Here is a 17,301-nt window from a genome sequence, read left to right as displayed (position 1 = left end):
ACAGCCAGGTCGTCGTCTCTGTCTCCAAACGATTGGTTCTGACGCCGTTGGAGCCGTCTGTCCGTTGGGAACTGTTCGTTGGAGTGGGACTCCACATTTGGGACGGGTACTCGCCCCCCTCCCCTTCCCCCTTTTGTGTTTTCTCTCACATCTTGAGTCGGGAAGGAGGAAGAACAGAGAAGTTGAGAAGTGACAACCAGAGAAAAACAAAAAGGGAAAGACAGGGAACAGATAATAAAGCAAAAGGAGGGGGAAGAAGAATTAGATTGACTGGACACACGGAACAAGAGAGAGACATTTCTTATCCACTCACCACAACAGGAGGCGCCAACCAACGGATCAAAAAAAAAGACAGAAAAAAGAGAGGGGGCACGAGTAACGAACGAACGACTGGATCCCCGGGCACTGAGGCTGGGTGAAGAAATAATGACAGACGTCGGCGGTGGTCTTGGACTCGTCACTTCTTCTTCTTCTCCTACCACTACTACTGCTGCTACTCACACTCATTCGTCTCATATGCAGAGTCAGACGCAGACCCAGAACAAGTGGCAACAAAAGAACCAGACACATACACAGACACACTCGCTTAGAGACACCAGCACTCGTCGTTCTACATCAGCATCATTGTCTACTTCCACTTCCAAGTCAACAACAACGAAACCTGCCACCACGACGACAACCACAAAAGGACGAATCACTCGCTCTGCAGCAGCTGCTGCAGCCGTCGCCGCCGCCGCTGTTTCCTCCAAAGCAGGTGAGGCATCCGAAGCCAGAAAAGCAGCTGGAGATAAGGAGAAAGACGAAGAAAAGGCGGGACCACCACCAAGACAGAAGAAACCGAGCAACAACAACAGCAACGACAAGATGTCATCGACGATGACTACCACCGGTGGTCTGACCAACACTGCCAATGCTGCCACCTCCTCGTCCTCCTCAAACTCTTCAAGTAGTCGACACTCGTCAAATACCACCTCGCCCACTTCACCTCAAGCTGTTGCTCAGCATACCTCTACTCATTCCCATTCCCATTCACATTCGCATGCCCATGGACATTCACATTACTCCCACCAGCAGCAGCAACAGCAACAATACAACACCCGCTCTCATCCTCATCCTACCTCATACACAACAGACCCCGCCCTAGCTGTCCAACACAACCTTTCCACTTCCTCTCTTCCTTCCACAGACATAGATACCTCCCGCCAACAACCCCAAACACAAGAAGACAGGATAAGAGGTCCCTTAACTCGCAAACGAGCAGCAACTCTCATCACAACAGACCTAGCGTTACCCACACCCTCACCACAAAAACAGCGATTGACTATAGACCCGGGCGCCGCTCGCTCCGGAGGTACAAAAGTAGAACAACACCCGGCACCAGCATCAGCATCAGCACCAGCACCAGCACCAAGAAGTGCCGCTGCCGCTGCCGGTGGTAGTGGTGGTGATGCGAAAGAACCCGGTGGTAGTGGTAGCGCCAGCCCGCAAGGAACAGGAACAAGAGCAGGAGCGGGAGCGGGAGGGGCAGGATCAGCGACTACAGAGCTGGATAACTATTCGGCGGGTTCATCGGTGGGAGGCTCGGTGGGAGGTGGTGGTGGTGGGCAAGCTGGGCAGGGCGGATACGGAGGAGGGGGAGGTGGGGGAGGAGGAGTGCAGAGGGATTTAATCTGTTTGTGTACGCCTGCGCCGAAGGTTCCTAGGCCTAGGAATGGTGAGTTCTTTTCTGTCTCTTATTCTTGTCTTTTTTTCCTTCCTTCCTGTTCTCATCTCTTCTTTATTTTCCTTTTTTCTTGGTTTTCTTTTTTTTCCCCCATTAATTATCAATTTTAATTTCTTCTCTTTCCATTGCGCACCACCGTAGAAACACACCAAACTTCATTCCCTCTACTCCATAAACACCCCAGCCCCCCTTTCCCCCCTTCACCCCCTTGTATATCAACCCCAACTAACATCCCCCCCTCCCCCCAAAAAAACAGCATTCATCCTCTACCGCCAACACCACCAAGCCCGCGTCGTCGCCGACCACCCGGGCCTCGCCAACCCGGAAATCTCCAAAATCATCGGCGAGAAATGGCGCGCCGAATCCGACCTGCACAAAGAAGAATGGAAGCAGCTCGCCGAGGAAGAAAAGTTGCATCACCAGCGAAAATACCCCGAGTACAAGTACCAGCCTAGAAGAGGGAATAAGCATACCTCTACTTCCTCTATTGTTGTTGGTGTTGGTGCTGGTGGGGGGACAGGGAGTAATAGGGGTAGTCCTACGACTCCTGGTGGTCCTGGGGGTATTGGTGGGATTGGGGGAAGTGGGGGGATAGGAGGAGGAGGAGGGCAAGAACATCCGGGTAGATGCCCCAATTGTGGAGGGAGGTATATCGCTACGCCTAGGACGCCTTCGACGCCGTTTACGGCGGGGAGTGCGAAAAGCGTGATGCACGGGGGTGAGGGACGGACTAGTGGAGGTGGTGGACAGTCGGGGATGGATACCCCGAGAGGAAGTATCGAGCATGCTTCGTCGTCGTCGGCTCGCGGGCAACACTATGGTCAGCAACATGGAGGAGGGTACTACAGAGACCACCATCGAGCGTCTGTATCCTCGCAAGGAGGCGGATACCAAGCTTACCCGAGCAGAGATTACCACCACAGTCAGACGTACCATTACCCGACAGCTTCGCATCATCAGCCATATCCTGCCCATCCGCTGTATGATATGCCGCAGGAGTATGATGTTGCTACACCTACTGGCACTAGCTCTAGCTCCAAGCGCAGACGGTATGATTCAACTTCGATGCCGTATCGCCCTGAAAGGGAATATGCGCTTCCTTCGCCGACTACCCTATACGGAAGTAGCAGTCGACATCCCAGTGTAGGCGGTCAATACGCTGTCCGCCCACCGTCTCATTATCATCAACAAAACCCAATGTCTCCGACACCGCTAGGACTTGGACACAGTTATGGCCATGGACAAGTCCCGTTACATATTTACCCCGCCCCTCCACCTCCTACACCCTCTGGAACCATTGGTAGTGGTGGTGGTGGCGGCGGAACTGGAAGTCTCCCACCCACACCGGGCTTCGCTCCCGCACCAGCTGGACCACCGACTTCCACCGCTGCACTTTCCGGTCCTGCATCGATTGCACCTTCAGGACGCGGACGGAGTCCACTGTCGAATACTATGGCGCCGCCTCCTCGGCCTCCTAAACTCTCTGTTCCTGGTTCAAGTGGCAGCTACCATCATGGTCAACAACACTCAGCGTCCGGTCGTTCTCGCTCTGGCCTCAGCCCACTACGCACGAGAGGTGATGAATCCGTGTTTGACCCATCCCTGCGTTTACCGCCGTTACAGACGCACTTGGCTCATTTGCCGCCTACTTCTCCTGAATCTGGATCTGGCTCCTCAGGAACTGGTGCCGGTCCAGGCATCATTTCCGCTGCTGGCGGTGGCGGCGGTATAGGACTTGGGATAACTTACCCCAGCGATCCTCGCGATCCTAGATCTGCTACTTCATCGTCCCCGTACCCGCGATTGACGGGACATGGTACAGCAGGGAACACGCCCACTGCTGGTTCTTTCCCCGCGAGTTATCATCAGGGCGCTCAGCCTCATCCTACACTCCAACAGCCACCCACCTCGGTTCATCCCTCATGGGCAACACTCCATCACCAAGGACAAAAGGAACAGCAACAGGTTGCGCGGGGTGACCCATCCCCCGTTGCAGCAGTAAGGGACAACATCAGGGAACCTACCACGGCTACCACACAACACTATTCTCACAGTTCAGACCCCAACACTACCAATAGCAGCACCAACAGCAAAAGGCAACTCGCTCTCCTAGAAGCCCAACAGCGCCAGCAATCAGTAGAAGCAATGGTTATGAGCATCGACTACGTCCGCAAGGCGTCGGTCCTTCGGTGGATAGGGCGAGAACTACCCGCTTACGGTGCCGTAGCTGACAACATTGACAATATGTCTGAGACCGGGGATGATACTCAGGAGCAGCAGCAGATAGTAACAACGAGAGGGCCGATCATTGCTGTTGAGGGACCAAACAAGGAGTTGTTGCGAGTGGTTGGCAAGGCAGTAGAGAGGGCCTTGATAGAGCTGGGGGATTGTGAGGTCCGAGCCTGGGTTGGCGAGGGTGATGTTTGGCATAGTGACGAGGCGCGTGAGAAAGGGACGACGAGTGAGAAAGAGAAAGAAAACAAAGGTGGTGGTGATGTCGAAATGGGTGATACCGTCATCGTACGCGGTTCATCACCCAAATCCAACAACAACGGGCAAGACCGCGTGTCTTCCCACTCACCGCCGAGCGGAATTGTCACCCCCATACCGTCCACAAACCCAAACCCCTTCCCCCGCTACCTCGACCTCATGCTCTCTTGGCACCTCAAAGCCTCGGAACTGACCAAATTCGTTACCACCCCTTATTTCTCTCCCTCCTCATCCTCTTCCTCCTATCCTTCCCGCTTTTCATCACCCTCCCACTCACCCTCCTCTACCAGCCAAAACCTCCCCAAACTGCCCATCGCCCTCCTCCCCCTCGGCTACTCCCTTACCTACTCGGACCGCTTCGCCTGCACCATCCCCATCGCCGACGCGTACGCGCCCGTAGATCACTGGCAATGGATGGCCACTCTCTGGCGAGGCATCGTAGGGCCAGATCTGACAGTGTATGTGAAGCCGGTAACAGAGGAAAACACGGCGGTGGAGGGATGGGCGCCCGTTGGTGTGGAAGTGAAAGGGGAGAGGTTGATTGTTGTTCGGGTTGTTGTTCCGTCTGGATGGGGTGGACAGAAGGAGGCAGTGGCAGAGTTGGGCAGTGAGGCGGAGAAACAGTTGGCGTATGAGGTTGGGGAATGGGTTAGGGCGGGAGCGTTTGGGGTGCAGGGAAGGGGAGGGGTGGCGAGGGGGGAGAGGGAGAGGGATCTAGTGCCGCAGGGAGGGTATGAATATGGAAGGGGGCATGGGTATGGTGGTGAGGGTTGGTGATAAACATGAAGATGAGAAAACGAAAAGGAAGGGGGAAGTGAAAGGGTTTGGATGGCTAGAGGTATGAGTGGTGAGGATATCCAAGCGAGTTGTGAAGCTGTTGGATAGATAGACGGACTTGGTAGACTTTTGGCCATCGACCGGCTTTGAACTGGAAAATAAAGTAAGCCATCAAAACGAAAGTCTCTCGGGACCTTTGAATTACCCGACTTTGGTTTAATAGCGGCTTTTGTCGTCGAGTGTCTTGCGAGTGTCTTTGGTATGGAAGGCGCCAATCAATTGCTCGCCGGGCGCGTGTGCAGAGCACTGGTAATGATGGTTAGGTTTTTGTGTGCCTAACAAGTTTGTCGCTATCTGTCGGCAAATTATGTTAGTGTAGCATGCGCTGTATGACAGGCTGCACTCCAACGTCTGTTCACCTACGGTGTGTCACTAACCTTGCGACCCCTCACTTCCTGCAAACACGACGATGAGATCGAAGAAAACGGACAAAATTCTGAGCTCAACCATCCAACGGCGGGAGGTCAATCAAGACTGTTTGGTACCAACAGGAACGTTGTTGGTTGTTGTATCTTTGACAACAAAGACAGGCAGCGGCTTATAAGATACACCCGTGACCCGCGCGAACCTGAAAGCTTGATCAGCACCGCCCAATGAAGACATCCGACCCATCTCATGATTCTCACTAATCATCAAGCCATCACCCTCAATTCTCACTGCGGCCCTCTGTTCGACAAAAATCATGTCCTCCCAAGACCCAAAACCGAAAAAGAACCTTATAATTGATACCGACCTCTTCAGTGACGTCGAGTAAGTTTCTCACTTCCCTTCCTCAACACTCATTCCCCGCTCTCCCCACTCCCCCCAGAAGCTGACAAACAAAGCGACGCCGGCGCCCTCCTCTTGGCATCCACCTCCCCCGACATCAACCTCCTTGGTGTTCTGGTCAATAAACCCTCCACCTACTCTGTCCTCGCCGCCTCCGCTATTGTCTCATACTACACCCGTTCTCAAAGTAAAGCCGTCCCCATCGGCGTGTTCCGCCACCCAACAAGCGATGGCACTGTAATCCCCCTTCCTGACACCACCTTTCTCGACGTGGTGTACTGGCACCTAGGGGAATTTGCTTCCAAAATCGCCTACCAGTTCGGCTCCCCTTCTTCGCCCGACTATGTCAAAAAACCTAAGGGACCAAGCATACCATGGGGACAGGCCGAAGACGCCTGGGACGCAGTTCAACTTTATCGAAAGCTGCTCAGCGAAGCGGACGATGAGAGCGTAACTATTGCTTCGATAGGATTTCTTGATAACCTGTCACTTCTCCTCGACTCAAAACCTGATTCTCTTTCTCCATTGACTGGGCGCCAGTTAATATCGCAGAAGGTGGCAGAGCTGGTGGTCATGGGGGGTCGATACCCAGAGGGAAGAAGTTGGAATTTCTTTGGTTCTGATCCCGACTCGCCTCATTACAATGGTGGACGCGGACTGGGATTGGGACCTAAGGGGACGGCGAATGTGATCAATAATTGGCCAACACTTGAAAAGGATGGGTGGAAAGGGAGGGTGGTGTACGTCAGTGATGAAGTTGGCGGGAACGTCCTAACGGGCGGGGAGTTGGTGAAGAAGGGGCCGAAGGGGGATCCGGTCGGTCGCGCTTATGGGTATTATGCTTATGGCGGGGCGAGACCGAGTTGGGATCCGGTGGCGGTGTTGTATGCCATTGATGGATTGGGGGAGCTGTTCAAGTATGATGAGCGATACGGACATGGAAGGAACTGGGTGGATGACCAAGATGGATCAAATAGGTGGATTTTGGAAGTGGAGACGAAGAATCAGTTTGTGCTGGCGTTGAAGGCAGATCATGAGACGGTGGCGAGGAAGATTGATCGCTTGTTTCTCGAGGGAGCGTTGAGCGCGGTCACGGAAAGGGCTGGCCCGTGACCTACTGTATCGAGAAGACGGGCAGGTCCCAAGTTCTGAGGTCAGCCACTTGGAAATCACCACTGCACTCGATCGAACCTGGTGCTTCCCCGTTTCCCCCGTAATAAGTGAAGCAAGGAGATGAAGAGGTTGAAAGGAAGAAGATGACTACGGCGGGGGAAAGCGAAGATATACATCAGCGTTGATTCATTCTTAGCATCATACCATAATGATGATTACACCGAGGTTTTAATCATAGTGTATTCAAAGTTTACCTAGTACTAGTAGAATGACTGAGCTATATTATACACGGCCCGAAGAGTTCCCGATACGACTTCACACATGCAACCACACACGCACAGGCAAAAGCCTCAAGATAATAAAGGGTGAAGAACGTAGACGAACACATACACGCACACGCAAAAAGCCGATAATAAATTAAAAAAAGGGGTAGATTGGGTACGTCTGGACATCATTCATCCTTCAAGTATGTCAGTTCTAATTTCGACCACAAGCCAAACGCGTTTCTTTTTCTTCTTCTTAAAGTGTATAATATAGAGCTTAGTTGACTTGCCGCATCGTCCCTAATGTCCTTATGCCATTTTTGACTTTGCGCACCCTATACTATATGAGCTGTCATAACTACAAGCCGTTTTCACGTGTAGAAATTCCTGTATTTTCATTGTTTCTGAACATCATAGTGCGCCAAGTTAAGTTAAAGAAAGAGGATTGAAATGATTCTGTGATACTACAGAGATATTATGAAGTGAATGTAGTTATTTGTAAGGTACGAGTGCTTTAACTTTCGGCTATTTAATTGAGTGTAGTCTAGAGGTATGTGGGGAGTGTAAGTGTAGTCGGGTTGGGGATCTGTGGTTGTGTAAGTAGCGATGCGCAGAAATGTGGCCTGGACTGTACGGGAGAATATCGTATATCAACATACATACAGTCGGATGTTATATGACATTTGACAGTGGGTTTTACCATACAAAACACGGGGTTTTACATAGGTATCAGCTGTTATCGGTTGGCTTGTGGGGAAAATAGAGTGCGTGAACTCAAATGGCTGGCTGGCTGGTGACAAGTGGAAAGGGGATAACCAGATGGATATCGATATGATACTGGATAAAATTTGTCTTTGTAATGTCTTCCTTCGGCTTCAACTGCTTCAACTGCTTCGGGCCTCAGTCAGTCCTTTCCGCCTTGCTGATAGCAATATAATTGATAGAGATACCTGTGACCCGAACGATGCATAAAGTGATCGCACCGATAGCCGCTCCAATTTAACTTCACCATAAACCTCACCCCCTTACCCATTCCCATTCCTTTTTTGTTTAAGATATGTACATTCAACCTCTTCTCTACCTTTTTCCCTTCGCCATCTCTCGTCTAGAACTAGACCCCGCCGTTACACTCGCCCTCCCCCTCTTCTTAGTAGTAGGAGTAGGGTTTCCCTCCGCCGCCGTCACATGCAGACTCTGGGTACGTTGCTGAAGTAAGCTCTACTTAACCTCATCCACCTTTGTCCTCGGCGGCTCATCGAGCCTCGTATACGCCTCCTGGATAGCTCTAACCTCAATCCCGTCCATCTCCAGCGCCACCAACCAATCTCTCAACTGGATATTCTTTCCTTGCTCACTACTCTCTCTCCACATGCCCAGTCGGTTCTTTTGGTTCTCCGACGTCAACTGCTGCGGTTTATTATCCGCTGCACCTGCCGCGCCGGCCTTGCCTGCGGGAGTGGAAAGGCCATCGCCGCCTAGAGATGTGCGGGGGGTGCTAGCTCCTGAACCACCGCCGCCGGCGCCACCGCCACCACCGCCTGCGCCGGCGTTCATCCATGAGTAGGACTTGCCTTTTTTGCGACCGAAGCCGCCCATGATGGCGTTGAGCGTCTGGTTAGCTGAGGCGGTGGACGAGGTCTCGGCGAGCTTGGCGGCTGCGGCGCCCCGCTTGAGTTCCTTCTTCGAGGGGAGCTTGCCGTCGGCGTCGGCGGTGGTGGGAGTGCCGGGGGCGACGGAGCCAGCTCGAGAGCCGGTGCCGCCCGTGGCGGTGTCGGGGTTTTGACGCTTTTGGCGCTTGCGGAGACGGGCTTCTTCGAGGTTGCGGTCGGCGCGAGCGGTGTCGCGCAGAGCGGTGGTGAGGTTGTGTTTGGTGAGGTTAGGGTCGTTGAGTTTGGCGGCGTCGTAGGAGCCTGGAGCACGGGTTAGTGATGTGTTGAATTACGGGAAAGGCAAGGGAGGACACATACGTTTCAGGGGGTTGGGCTGAGGACCGACGCCAGCAGCGGCGGCTTCCATGCCTTCTTGAAGGGCATCGTTAAGCCCCGTTTTCAAAGGCACGGCCACATCAGCCCACTCCGCAGGAACCTCTCCACGAGAAGTCGTCTGGCGGTTAATGGCAATGGTGTGCGCAGACTCGATGATCTGCCGGATGCGGTACTTTGTCGCAATCGACAGCAGAGCGATTTGGTCACTCAGATATGAATCAACTGGGATCCACGAGCTGGTGACGGTAACAAGAGCACCGCCTTCGCCCGTCTTTGTGCTCACCGTGACCTTGGGCTGCGTTTGCGCAGGGTCGTTGGCTGGCTTGCTCTTGTTAACTGCACTACCGCCCTTGAGCTCGCTGTTGAGCTCCAGACCGTACTCCTTGGCAATCTTTTGGGCCTTCCAGTGCAGCGGCGCCACTTCCAAGAAAGGCGTTCTCATCTCGTTTGCCCTCGTCAGGGCCAACCGATGGGCTGCTTCATCCCAAGCCTTCTTTGCCAGCTCCTTCTCAAACTCCTCTTGGCTTTTGCCATCCAGAGGTTGCGAGGCCTGATTGGCCCACCCGGCACCGTAAAAAGAAGCCTTACTTCCCGGTGGGTTTGCGGGAAGACCAGTCCTCGCATCCTGAGAGAAAGATCCGGCATAGTAGTCAGCTAATGCTTGCTCTTCAGCACGCAAATCGACACCAGTACCAGCCAAAGAGTCCGTGACGTCATATTCAGTTTCCTTCACCGGTCGCTCAACAGGCTTCTGAGGGGGACCCATAGCGCCACCGGCGGCGGGGGTTGTCGGAGCTGGTGGTGGTGGGCCGATAGGTGCCATGGTAGCGGTCGTATATTGCTGGTTCTGCGCATTCTGAGCGGCCTGGGCTCCCATGGCATGGACTGGCTGAGGAGTTGAGGGCCCATGGGTGGACAAATTAGGCGGAGCTAGTGATGGCGTTGCCAACCCAGGTGTCACTGGGCCAGGTGTTGTTGACGCGGGTTGGACTGGAGGCATGGATAGCCTACTCTCGGGCATCTGCAAGCCCGCGCCGTGTGAAAGAGTGGGACCTGGTCCGGGAGTTGTGGCCTGGGTCGGACCCGGGGAAGGCACAGCCAAGGGCGTGGATGGCTGAGAAACGGTTCCGTTGGTGAAGGACTGGTTATATTGCTGCAGACCTGGCGATTGTATCGTCGCAAACTTGGGACTAGCTGCTGGCGGCGTCGGGGCCGCGGCCGACTGAGGAGTAGTGGCGTAGTTCTGGGGAAGGTAAGGCGAGCCCGGCTGAGAGGCAGGACTTGCGCCGGTCTGTGGACGCTGCTGGTTCGGCGGTATCGAGAACTGCGCTTGAGTGGTGGGCGCCGGGGAGGGTGTGTGCTGGGGACGAGCAAACTGCGGTTGCTGGTGGACTGGCGGGCTAGGGTGTTGGATCTGAGGTTGCTGCAACTGGGCCTGGGGATGCTGGAGTTGTGGGTGATGTTGCTGTTGTTGCTGCTGCGGGACATGCTGCTGCTGAGGATGCTGGGGATGTTGTGGTTGTTGTTGAGCGTGTTGCTGGTGAGTTTGGGCTTGCTGGTGCCCTTGCTGATGGACCTGTTGCTGTACACGTTGCTGCGGCTGCTGTTGCTGTTGCTGTTGCGGCGGCGGCGGTTGGGTCTGCTGTTGGGTATGTTGTTGCAACTGTTGGGGAAGTTGGCGAGGCTGAACATGCTGCTGAGGTTGTTGGGCGCGTTGCTGCTGCTGTTGCTGAGCAAGGGCTTGGGCTTGTTGTTGAGCGAGCATCTGGGCACGTTGTTGCTGTTGTTGCTGGAGCTGGAACTGTTGCAACTGCGGCGACATTTGGGGTGGTTGCTGCTGTTGTAACTGAGGCTGCTGCTGTTGCAACTGAGGTTGTTGTTGTTGCAACTGGGGTTGTTGTTGTTGCAACTGGGGCATCTGAGGCTGTTGCGGTGGTTGCGCCATGGTGGATGGCGCCCTTGAGGTGGACAGATGGCACAGGCGCAAACAATGAAGTCGAGATGTACGAAGGGTCGATGGCGTGGGTCAAGGTCGTCGTGGGTGAAAAGCAGCTAGTCCTTGTCCTCCAGCTGACGGCGAGGCTGAGCTCCCAACTGATCAATTCCTCAAGTTCCCGTCACCGTAAACCCAAGTGGAAGCAGGCGAACCTGCGCTGCCACTCTAGCTACGCCGTGTCTCTCCTTCCATACGCCGGTCGCTGCTCGTATCGATCGGTGTCCGAATCGGTCGATGTATTTCTCGCTCGTTGGAGTATCGTCGTGGTCGACAATTAACTGTCCTTTTGTTTCGCGGGAGTAATGGCGACGACGGTGGGAGGTTATGAATCGGATTGTTGGGTGAAGCACTGGAGGAGTGGTCCAGGTGGTCGGAGAAAGAATGACGAACAATAAAATCGAAAGAGGGCGGGACTCGCACACACCCGCGTCCAGAACCTCCCGCGAAGAACGACCAGTTGCTGCCCGCCGCTGCAGGTTGCTTGCTTGTTGCTAGCGGCGGCACGAGCTCCACTGAAGGGGTCGCGTCTGATGAGTGAACTACTTAGCCAGTCACGTGTAAGCTTGGCGCTAAATAATGGTGATGGGGCATCTGGCCGTTGACGTTGTGCGGCTGGCTTGGGATTAAAGATGGGACTTCCGGCAGGCAAATCAGCCGCCAGGCAACTTCAACCTCACTTCATTCAACAAGCACTTGCCATCTTCATCCAAAACGCATTCAACATCCATCAACGAAATCACATCAAGGGCGCCATCCATATTCACGGCGCGTACTAATCCGTAACATTCTGTCTTTCTTCTCACGTCGACTGATCCACGCCACCTCTCAACTGCCGTGCGTATTTCGCGTCTCAACTCGCATCGAAACCGCCACACTTTGCCAATCAAACAATCACAGTCAGCAGCTTGAAAGGTTCCAAGTATACAGGGCGACGGTGGGAAAGCAAGGTTCTACCCGTGGAGCGAACGAACCAAAAGAATACCTAAGTCATGGCTTCCAAGCGGAAGGCCTCGGCAATGGCGACGGAGCCAGAGGAGCCGGTCGACCCAGCGGATGAACTCATGTTCCTCAACCTCGGCGGAGGCAACGAAGTCGGCCGATCATGTCACATCATCCAGTACAAGGGCAAAACCGTTATGGTGCGCAAAATCAACCAAAATCAATCACTCCTCCCAATGAACATGGGCTGACCTATCCGTGGGTTGTTGTAGCTTGATGCTGGTCAACACCCAGCATATGATGGCCTAGCAGCCCTTCCTTTCTTTGATGACTTCGATCTCAGCACAGTAGATGTCCTCTTGATCAGCCAGTAAGCCCACCCCCCTTTCCCCCTTTTTTGCCATGGCCTACAATTATATGTATGCCCGTCTATCCGCGAGAGACAGTGCCGCAGTGTTTGGCTTGGGACAAGATGGGTTGATGATCGAGCTGGGCTCTGGATATTCGACATCGCCAGTGAGAGCCAGTGACTGACACGTTGCTCTATGTCTCTGTGGTTCTTGTCCACTTTGCAACCTTGTACTGTCCATCATATACATGTATTCAGGAAATGAAAATACAAGATACTTTGTCGCCATTGCCCGCCCCTCGCCTCCCTTTTCCCCCTCCCATCTTGTCTGCCACTCGCGCTGCATGTTCTCTGTGAAGCACTGTCCTCGCCCATAGTCGCCTACCTGGCCCAGACCTTAGCCGAGACTGACTGCCCACTCTCTAGTTTTCATATCGACCATGCCGCCTCGTTACCATATGTCTTGGCCAAGACCAACTTCCGAGGCCGTGTCTTCATGACACATGCCACCAAGGCTATCTACAAATGGCTTATCCAGGACAGTGTCCGTGTTGGCAACACATCGTCGAACCCGCAATCGTCGCTCGTCTACACCGAGGAGGACCATCTCAAGACCTTTCCCATGATCGAGGCCATCGACTACAATACTACCCACACCATCTCCTCTATCCGCATCACACCATACCCGGCCGGCCACGTCCTTGGCGCCGCCATGTTTCTGATTGAGATCGCTGGGCTCAAGATCTTCTTCACCGGCGACTATTCCCGTGAAGAAGACAGGCATCTTATCTCTGCCAAAGTCCCCAAGGGCGTCAAGATCGATGTCCTCATTACCGAGTCCACCTACGGTATCGCCTCGCACATCCCCCGACCAGAACGTGAGCAGGCCCTCATGAAATCCATCACCGGCATCCTTAACAGAGGTGGCCGCGTCCTCATGCCCGTCTTCGCTCTTGGTCGAGCCCAGGAGCTCCTCCTCATCCTCGACGAGTACTGGGGCAAGCACGCCGAATACCAGAAATACCCCATCTACTACGCCTCCAACCTCGCGCGCAAGTGTATGCTTGTCTACCAGACCTATGTCGGCTCTATGAACGACAACATCAAGCGGCTGTTCCGCGAGCGTCTCGCCGAGTCCGAGTCCTCCGGCGACGGTGCCGGCAAGGGAGGACCATGGGACTTTCGGTTCATCCGTTCCCTCAAGAGTCTCGACCGCTTCGAGGACGTCGGCGGCTGCGTCATGCTTGCCTCCCCTGGTATGCTTCAAAACGGCGTCAGTCGCGAGCTGCTGGAGCGATGGGCGCCGAGCGAGAAGAACGGCGTTATCATCACCGGTTACTCCGTCGAGGGCACCATGGCCAAGCAGCTCCTTCAAGAGCCAGAGCAGATCCAGGCCGTCATGTCTCGCAACATTGCGGGTGCCCGCCGCGGCCCCGGTGGTGATGCCGAGAAGGTCATGATCCCCCGCCGCTGTACCGTCCAGGAGTTCTCCTTTGCCGCACACGTCGACGGCGTCGAGAACAGGGAGTTCATTGAGGAAGTCGCCGCCCCTGTCGTCATCCTCGTTCACGGCGAGGTGCACAACATGATGCGTCTCAAGTCCAAGCTTCTTTCGCTGAACGCAACCAAGGAACACAAAGTCAAGGTGTTCAGCCCCAGAAACTGCGAGGAGCTTCGCATCCCTTTCAAGACGGACAAGGTTGCGAAGGTGGTGGGTAAGCTGGCGTCCATCCCCCCTTCTTTGAAGGAAGCCAAGACCGCGCATGACGGACCTCTCCCCCCCTCCACCGAACCTCAGCTTATCACTGGTGTTTTGGTGCAAAACGACTTCAAGATGTCTCTGATGGCTCCCGAGGATCTCAGAGAGTATGCCGGTTTGACGACCACCACTATTGCGTGCAAGCAGCGTTTGAAGCTGAGTGCCGCTGGTATTGACCTCATCAAGTGGGGTCTCGAAGGAACCTTTGGTGCCGTCGAAGAACTCCCCGAAGTGAAGCCAAAGCTGGAAATCGTTAAGAGCGAGAACGGCGATACCAAGATGGAAGAAGCTGATGAGGAGTTGCCCCACGGTGACGACGTGGTAGCCGCTTACCTGGTCATGGGCTGCGTCACCGTCCGCTACCGTGCTAGCGGCGAGGTGGAACTAGAGTGGGAAGGCAACATGCTCAACGACGGCATTGCCGACGCCGTAATGGCCGTGTTGCTTGGCATTGAGAGTAGTCCAGCTGCCGTGAAGCGTACGTCCCTTTTCTGTTCCCCTTTTCTCCATTTCTCCTTCCTCTTCCCCCCTTTCTTCTTACTTATCCCCTCCCCCCTTTCTGCCTCCATTTCGATCCCCCATACTAACACCATCCAGGCTCGGCCACCAAAAACCCCCACACCCACTCCCCTCTCCCCGCGGAGCAAAACCCTCATTCACACCTCACCCCCGAAGACCGTTTCTTCCGTCTGTGCATGTTTCTCGAAGCCCAATTCGGCCAAGACAACGTCTCCCCCATCGTCGAACCCAAACTTCCTCCCTTGTCACCCACCACCAAAGACACCAAAGCCATCACCTCCCCCTCGGAGGAGACCGCCAAATCCTCCGACGCCAAGTCCGACGCCGACGCAGACGCCTCCATGGACGTCTCGGAAGAAGACGAAGACGAACAGCAACTCAAGGCACGCGAACGCGCGGAGGTGGAAAGACTAGAGAGAATGGGTATTCCGAAACCCGGGGTGCGCATCAAGGTGGATAAGATGGAGGCGAAAGTCTGGTTGGAGGATTTGGAGGTGGAGTGTGCGAATAAGATCTTTAGAGAGCGGGTGAGGGCGGTGGTGGAGCGGGCGGTGGAGGTTGTGGCGCCGCTTTGGGGGTGAGTTTGCTTTGAGGAGTCTTGGTTTGGGACTTTAAGGGGGTGGTAGTTGGTGACCGGACTGAGGATAGGGGTGATTGATTGGAGTGAAAGGGTAAGGGTGATTGATCGGAGTGAGAAGGTAGGGATAACAGGGGGTGAGATAAAAATTGAAATGAGAGGAAAAAAGAACAAAAAACAAAGACAAAAGAGGGAGAGTGTGGTTTCTCACTGGGCAGAACGGACAGATGACATCTTGGAGGAGGAAAAGTATGACAGGTGAAAGCATTTTTTTTTGGTAGTTGAATGGAAGGGAAGGGAAGGAAATAAGGGTTTGACAGAAGAACGGAACAATAATTTCTGTTAGGTCCGTATGTTTCAACGGATTGTATCTGTTACCTGTCTATTTACTCTTTCTTGGCTACCTACTTCTACTTTCATTCATTTTAAACAAAATTGACATGGTTCAAGTTCAGGTGGTGCGGTAGTTGACTGTCCGCATCCGCTGTTAGAGGTATGTATGTATGTAAGTGACCGATGGGAGACACTCGTCCTTGACAAAATTGTTGAGACCTGTGACATTACACGCTGGGTATGTATACTCTTACCACGCATCCAAGCGTCCAGTCCTTATCACGCCTTTTGAACTCGATCTCTAGACAATTCCTGCTTTTAAAAAAATCCTAAAGGGGCTCTAGGTAGCCGATGTGTCTTCTAACTGTTGTAATCCCTATCACAATTTCACAACAGCCATTCTGAACTACAACGAGCAGTATTGGACTGGTTATATAGTCTACTTACTCAGTCTGGTTGATCGCCTGCAAAGCCAAAGAGTCTTGATGAATTTGTTTGTTTGTTAGGTATGGACGAGACACACACTGAACAACTACGGTAGACCGTTTACTTTTGGTGCCGGTAACTGATGTTGTAAGTGGTAACATTTTCTTTTGGGTGGGTGGGTAGGTAGTTGGATAATATGTTTCTATATCTGATGATCTGACACCCTGTACGGGCCATCAACCTTTCCAGTTAGGGGTGGACATATTCAGTTTCTATTCTAGGTGCTTACCTGTAGGTAAGTAACCAGGTTACCTTGAAATTCCTGTCAATTGTCCGCAATTTTATGAAGAGATTTCACACACTCTTCACCGCGGGTCCTCCTCCTCCTCCTCTTTTTTTTTTTTTTTTTTTTTTTTCCTATTGTTACAGAAATTCAGAACTAGATCTATGAACATGGCAGGTCGATAAATATATTACATGGGTTCTTTATGTGGCCTGTGTTTCTCGCCGGTCTTCCCCTTCGGCCATGTTCTTCTTCACCCCTTATTCACCTTGTTTTGTTTCCCCTTCTTAGCCCTCCTTAACCGGAAATACAGTCCCTCTTGGCATCTCCAAACATTCGAGCCACTTCTCCAGGCTCCGGAGGTGATCCCGTCTGCCTTCCGCTTCCTCCACCCTTTCGGCCGCGACATGTTCCCCGATGCTGCGGGGGGGGGGGGGGGGGGGGAACCAGATCCCCGACCTCTTGGTGTTGAGGAAGCCCAGGAACTGGTGGGCATCGGGGTGGCGGTTACGCCGGTGAGTGTGAACGGAGTCACGGTCGGGAGCGGTGACAGCAACGGGGACGAGACGGGGATCCAAGAATGAGAAGCCTCTGAGGATTAGACATAGGGTCAGCTTGGTAGAGCTCCAACGGAAAAGCTGAAGGGAGACATACTCAGGCATTTGAGTGTCTTTTGGAGCGTTCTTGTTGGTCATTTTGGCGGCTTTGAGCTTTTGCTATACAGAGTGATTGTATTCTGTTTCTGGTGGAGTCATGCTGAATTGGGACTCTACCTACTCGAAATCCGAGAAGGGACCTATAGGTATCTTTATAGCCCCCATCGACTTCTCCTCACTTCCAATTGAGCTTTGCTCATGAATTTCAAGTTCAGTCGCCGAGTATCCGACGGGAAGTTTTGATGCTGTTTGGGCATCCATATTTGAGGTTGAGAGGTTTCTCAT

The 17,301-nt window shown here is 53.5% G+C and overlaps 5 protein-coding genes across 5 annotated transcripts; 3 read left to right on the top strand and 2 right to left on the bottom strand.

Annotated features, from left to right (window-relative positions):
• Window positions 1-426: 426 nt before the first annotated feature.
• Window positions 427-5,006, top strand: NEUTE1DRAFT_123419 (uncharacterized protein; the record flags this gene model as incomplete). The annotated part of the gene is made up of 3 exons (XM_009854274.1): window positions 427-949; window positions 1,238-1,714; window positions 1,980-5,006. 3 exons carry the CDS (start codon window positions 427-429, stop codon window positions 4,988-4,990), a joined length of 4,011 nt encoding a protein of 1,336 aa, XP_009852576.1.
• Window positions 5,007-5,872: 866 nt separating this feature from the next.
• NEUTE1DRAFT_45334 (uncharacterized protein) lies at window positions 5,873-6,931 on the top strand (the record flags this gene model as incomplete). Its single annotated transcript, XM_009853337.1, has 1 exon — window positions 5,873-6,931. A coding segment is annotated over one exon (1,059 nt), but the record flags the coding sequence as incomplete, so codon positions are not given.
• A 1,097-nt stretch (window positions 6,932-8,028) lies between these two features.
• Window positions 8,029-11,124, bottom strand: NEUTE1DRAFT_123417 (uncharacterized protein; the record flags this gene model as incomplete). The annotated part of the gene is made up of 2 exons (XM_009854273.1): window positions 8,029-9,104; window positions 9,162-11,124. The coding sequence occupies 2 exons, from the start codon at window positions 11,122-11,124 to the stop codon at window positions 8,413-8,415; spliced, it is 2,655 nt and encodes an 884-aa protein (XP_009852575.1).
• A 949-nt stretch (window positions 11,125-12,073) lies between these two features.
• On the top strand, window positions 12,074-15,699 carry NEUTE1DRAFT_84705 (uncharacterized protein; the record flags this gene model as incomplete). Its single annotated transcript, XM_009854272.1, has 4 exons — window positions 12,074-12,314; window positions 12,387-12,484; window positions 12,890-14,700; window positions 14,820-15,699. 4 exons carry the CDS (start codon window positions 12,165-12,167, stop codon window positions 15,320-15,322), a joined length of 2,562 nt encoding a protein of 853 aa, XP_009852574.1.
• Window positions 15,700-15,769: 70 nt separating this feature from the next.
• NEUTE1DRAFT_111412 (uncharacterized protein) lies at window positions 15,770-17,055 on the bottom strand (the record flags this gene model as incomplete). The annotated part of the gene is made up of 7 exons (XM_009854271.1): window positions 15,770-15,802; window positions 15,906-15,963; window positions 16,099-16,132; window positions 16,175-16,241; window positions 16,367-16,389; window positions 16,440-16,468; window positions 16,820-17,055. 7 exons carry the CDS (start codon window positions 17,053-17,055, stop codon window positions 15,770-15,772), a joined length of 480 nt encoding a protein of 159 aa, XP_009852573.1.
• Between the last annotated feature and the right edge of the window lie 246 nt (window positions 17,056-17,301).

This window comes from Neurospora tetrasperma (assembly GCF_000213175.1).
Source record: "Neurospora tetrasperma FGSC 2508 unplaced genomic scaffold NEUTE1scaffold_4, whole genome shotgun sequence".
In the NCBI taxonomy this organism is placed as follows: domain Eukaryota; kingdom Fungi; phylum Ascomycota; class Sordariomycetes; order Sordariales; family Sordariaceae; genus Neurospora; species Neurospora tetrasperma.
Note: the sequence above shows the minus strand (reverse complement) of the source record. Positions and strands in the feature narration are given on the sequence as shown.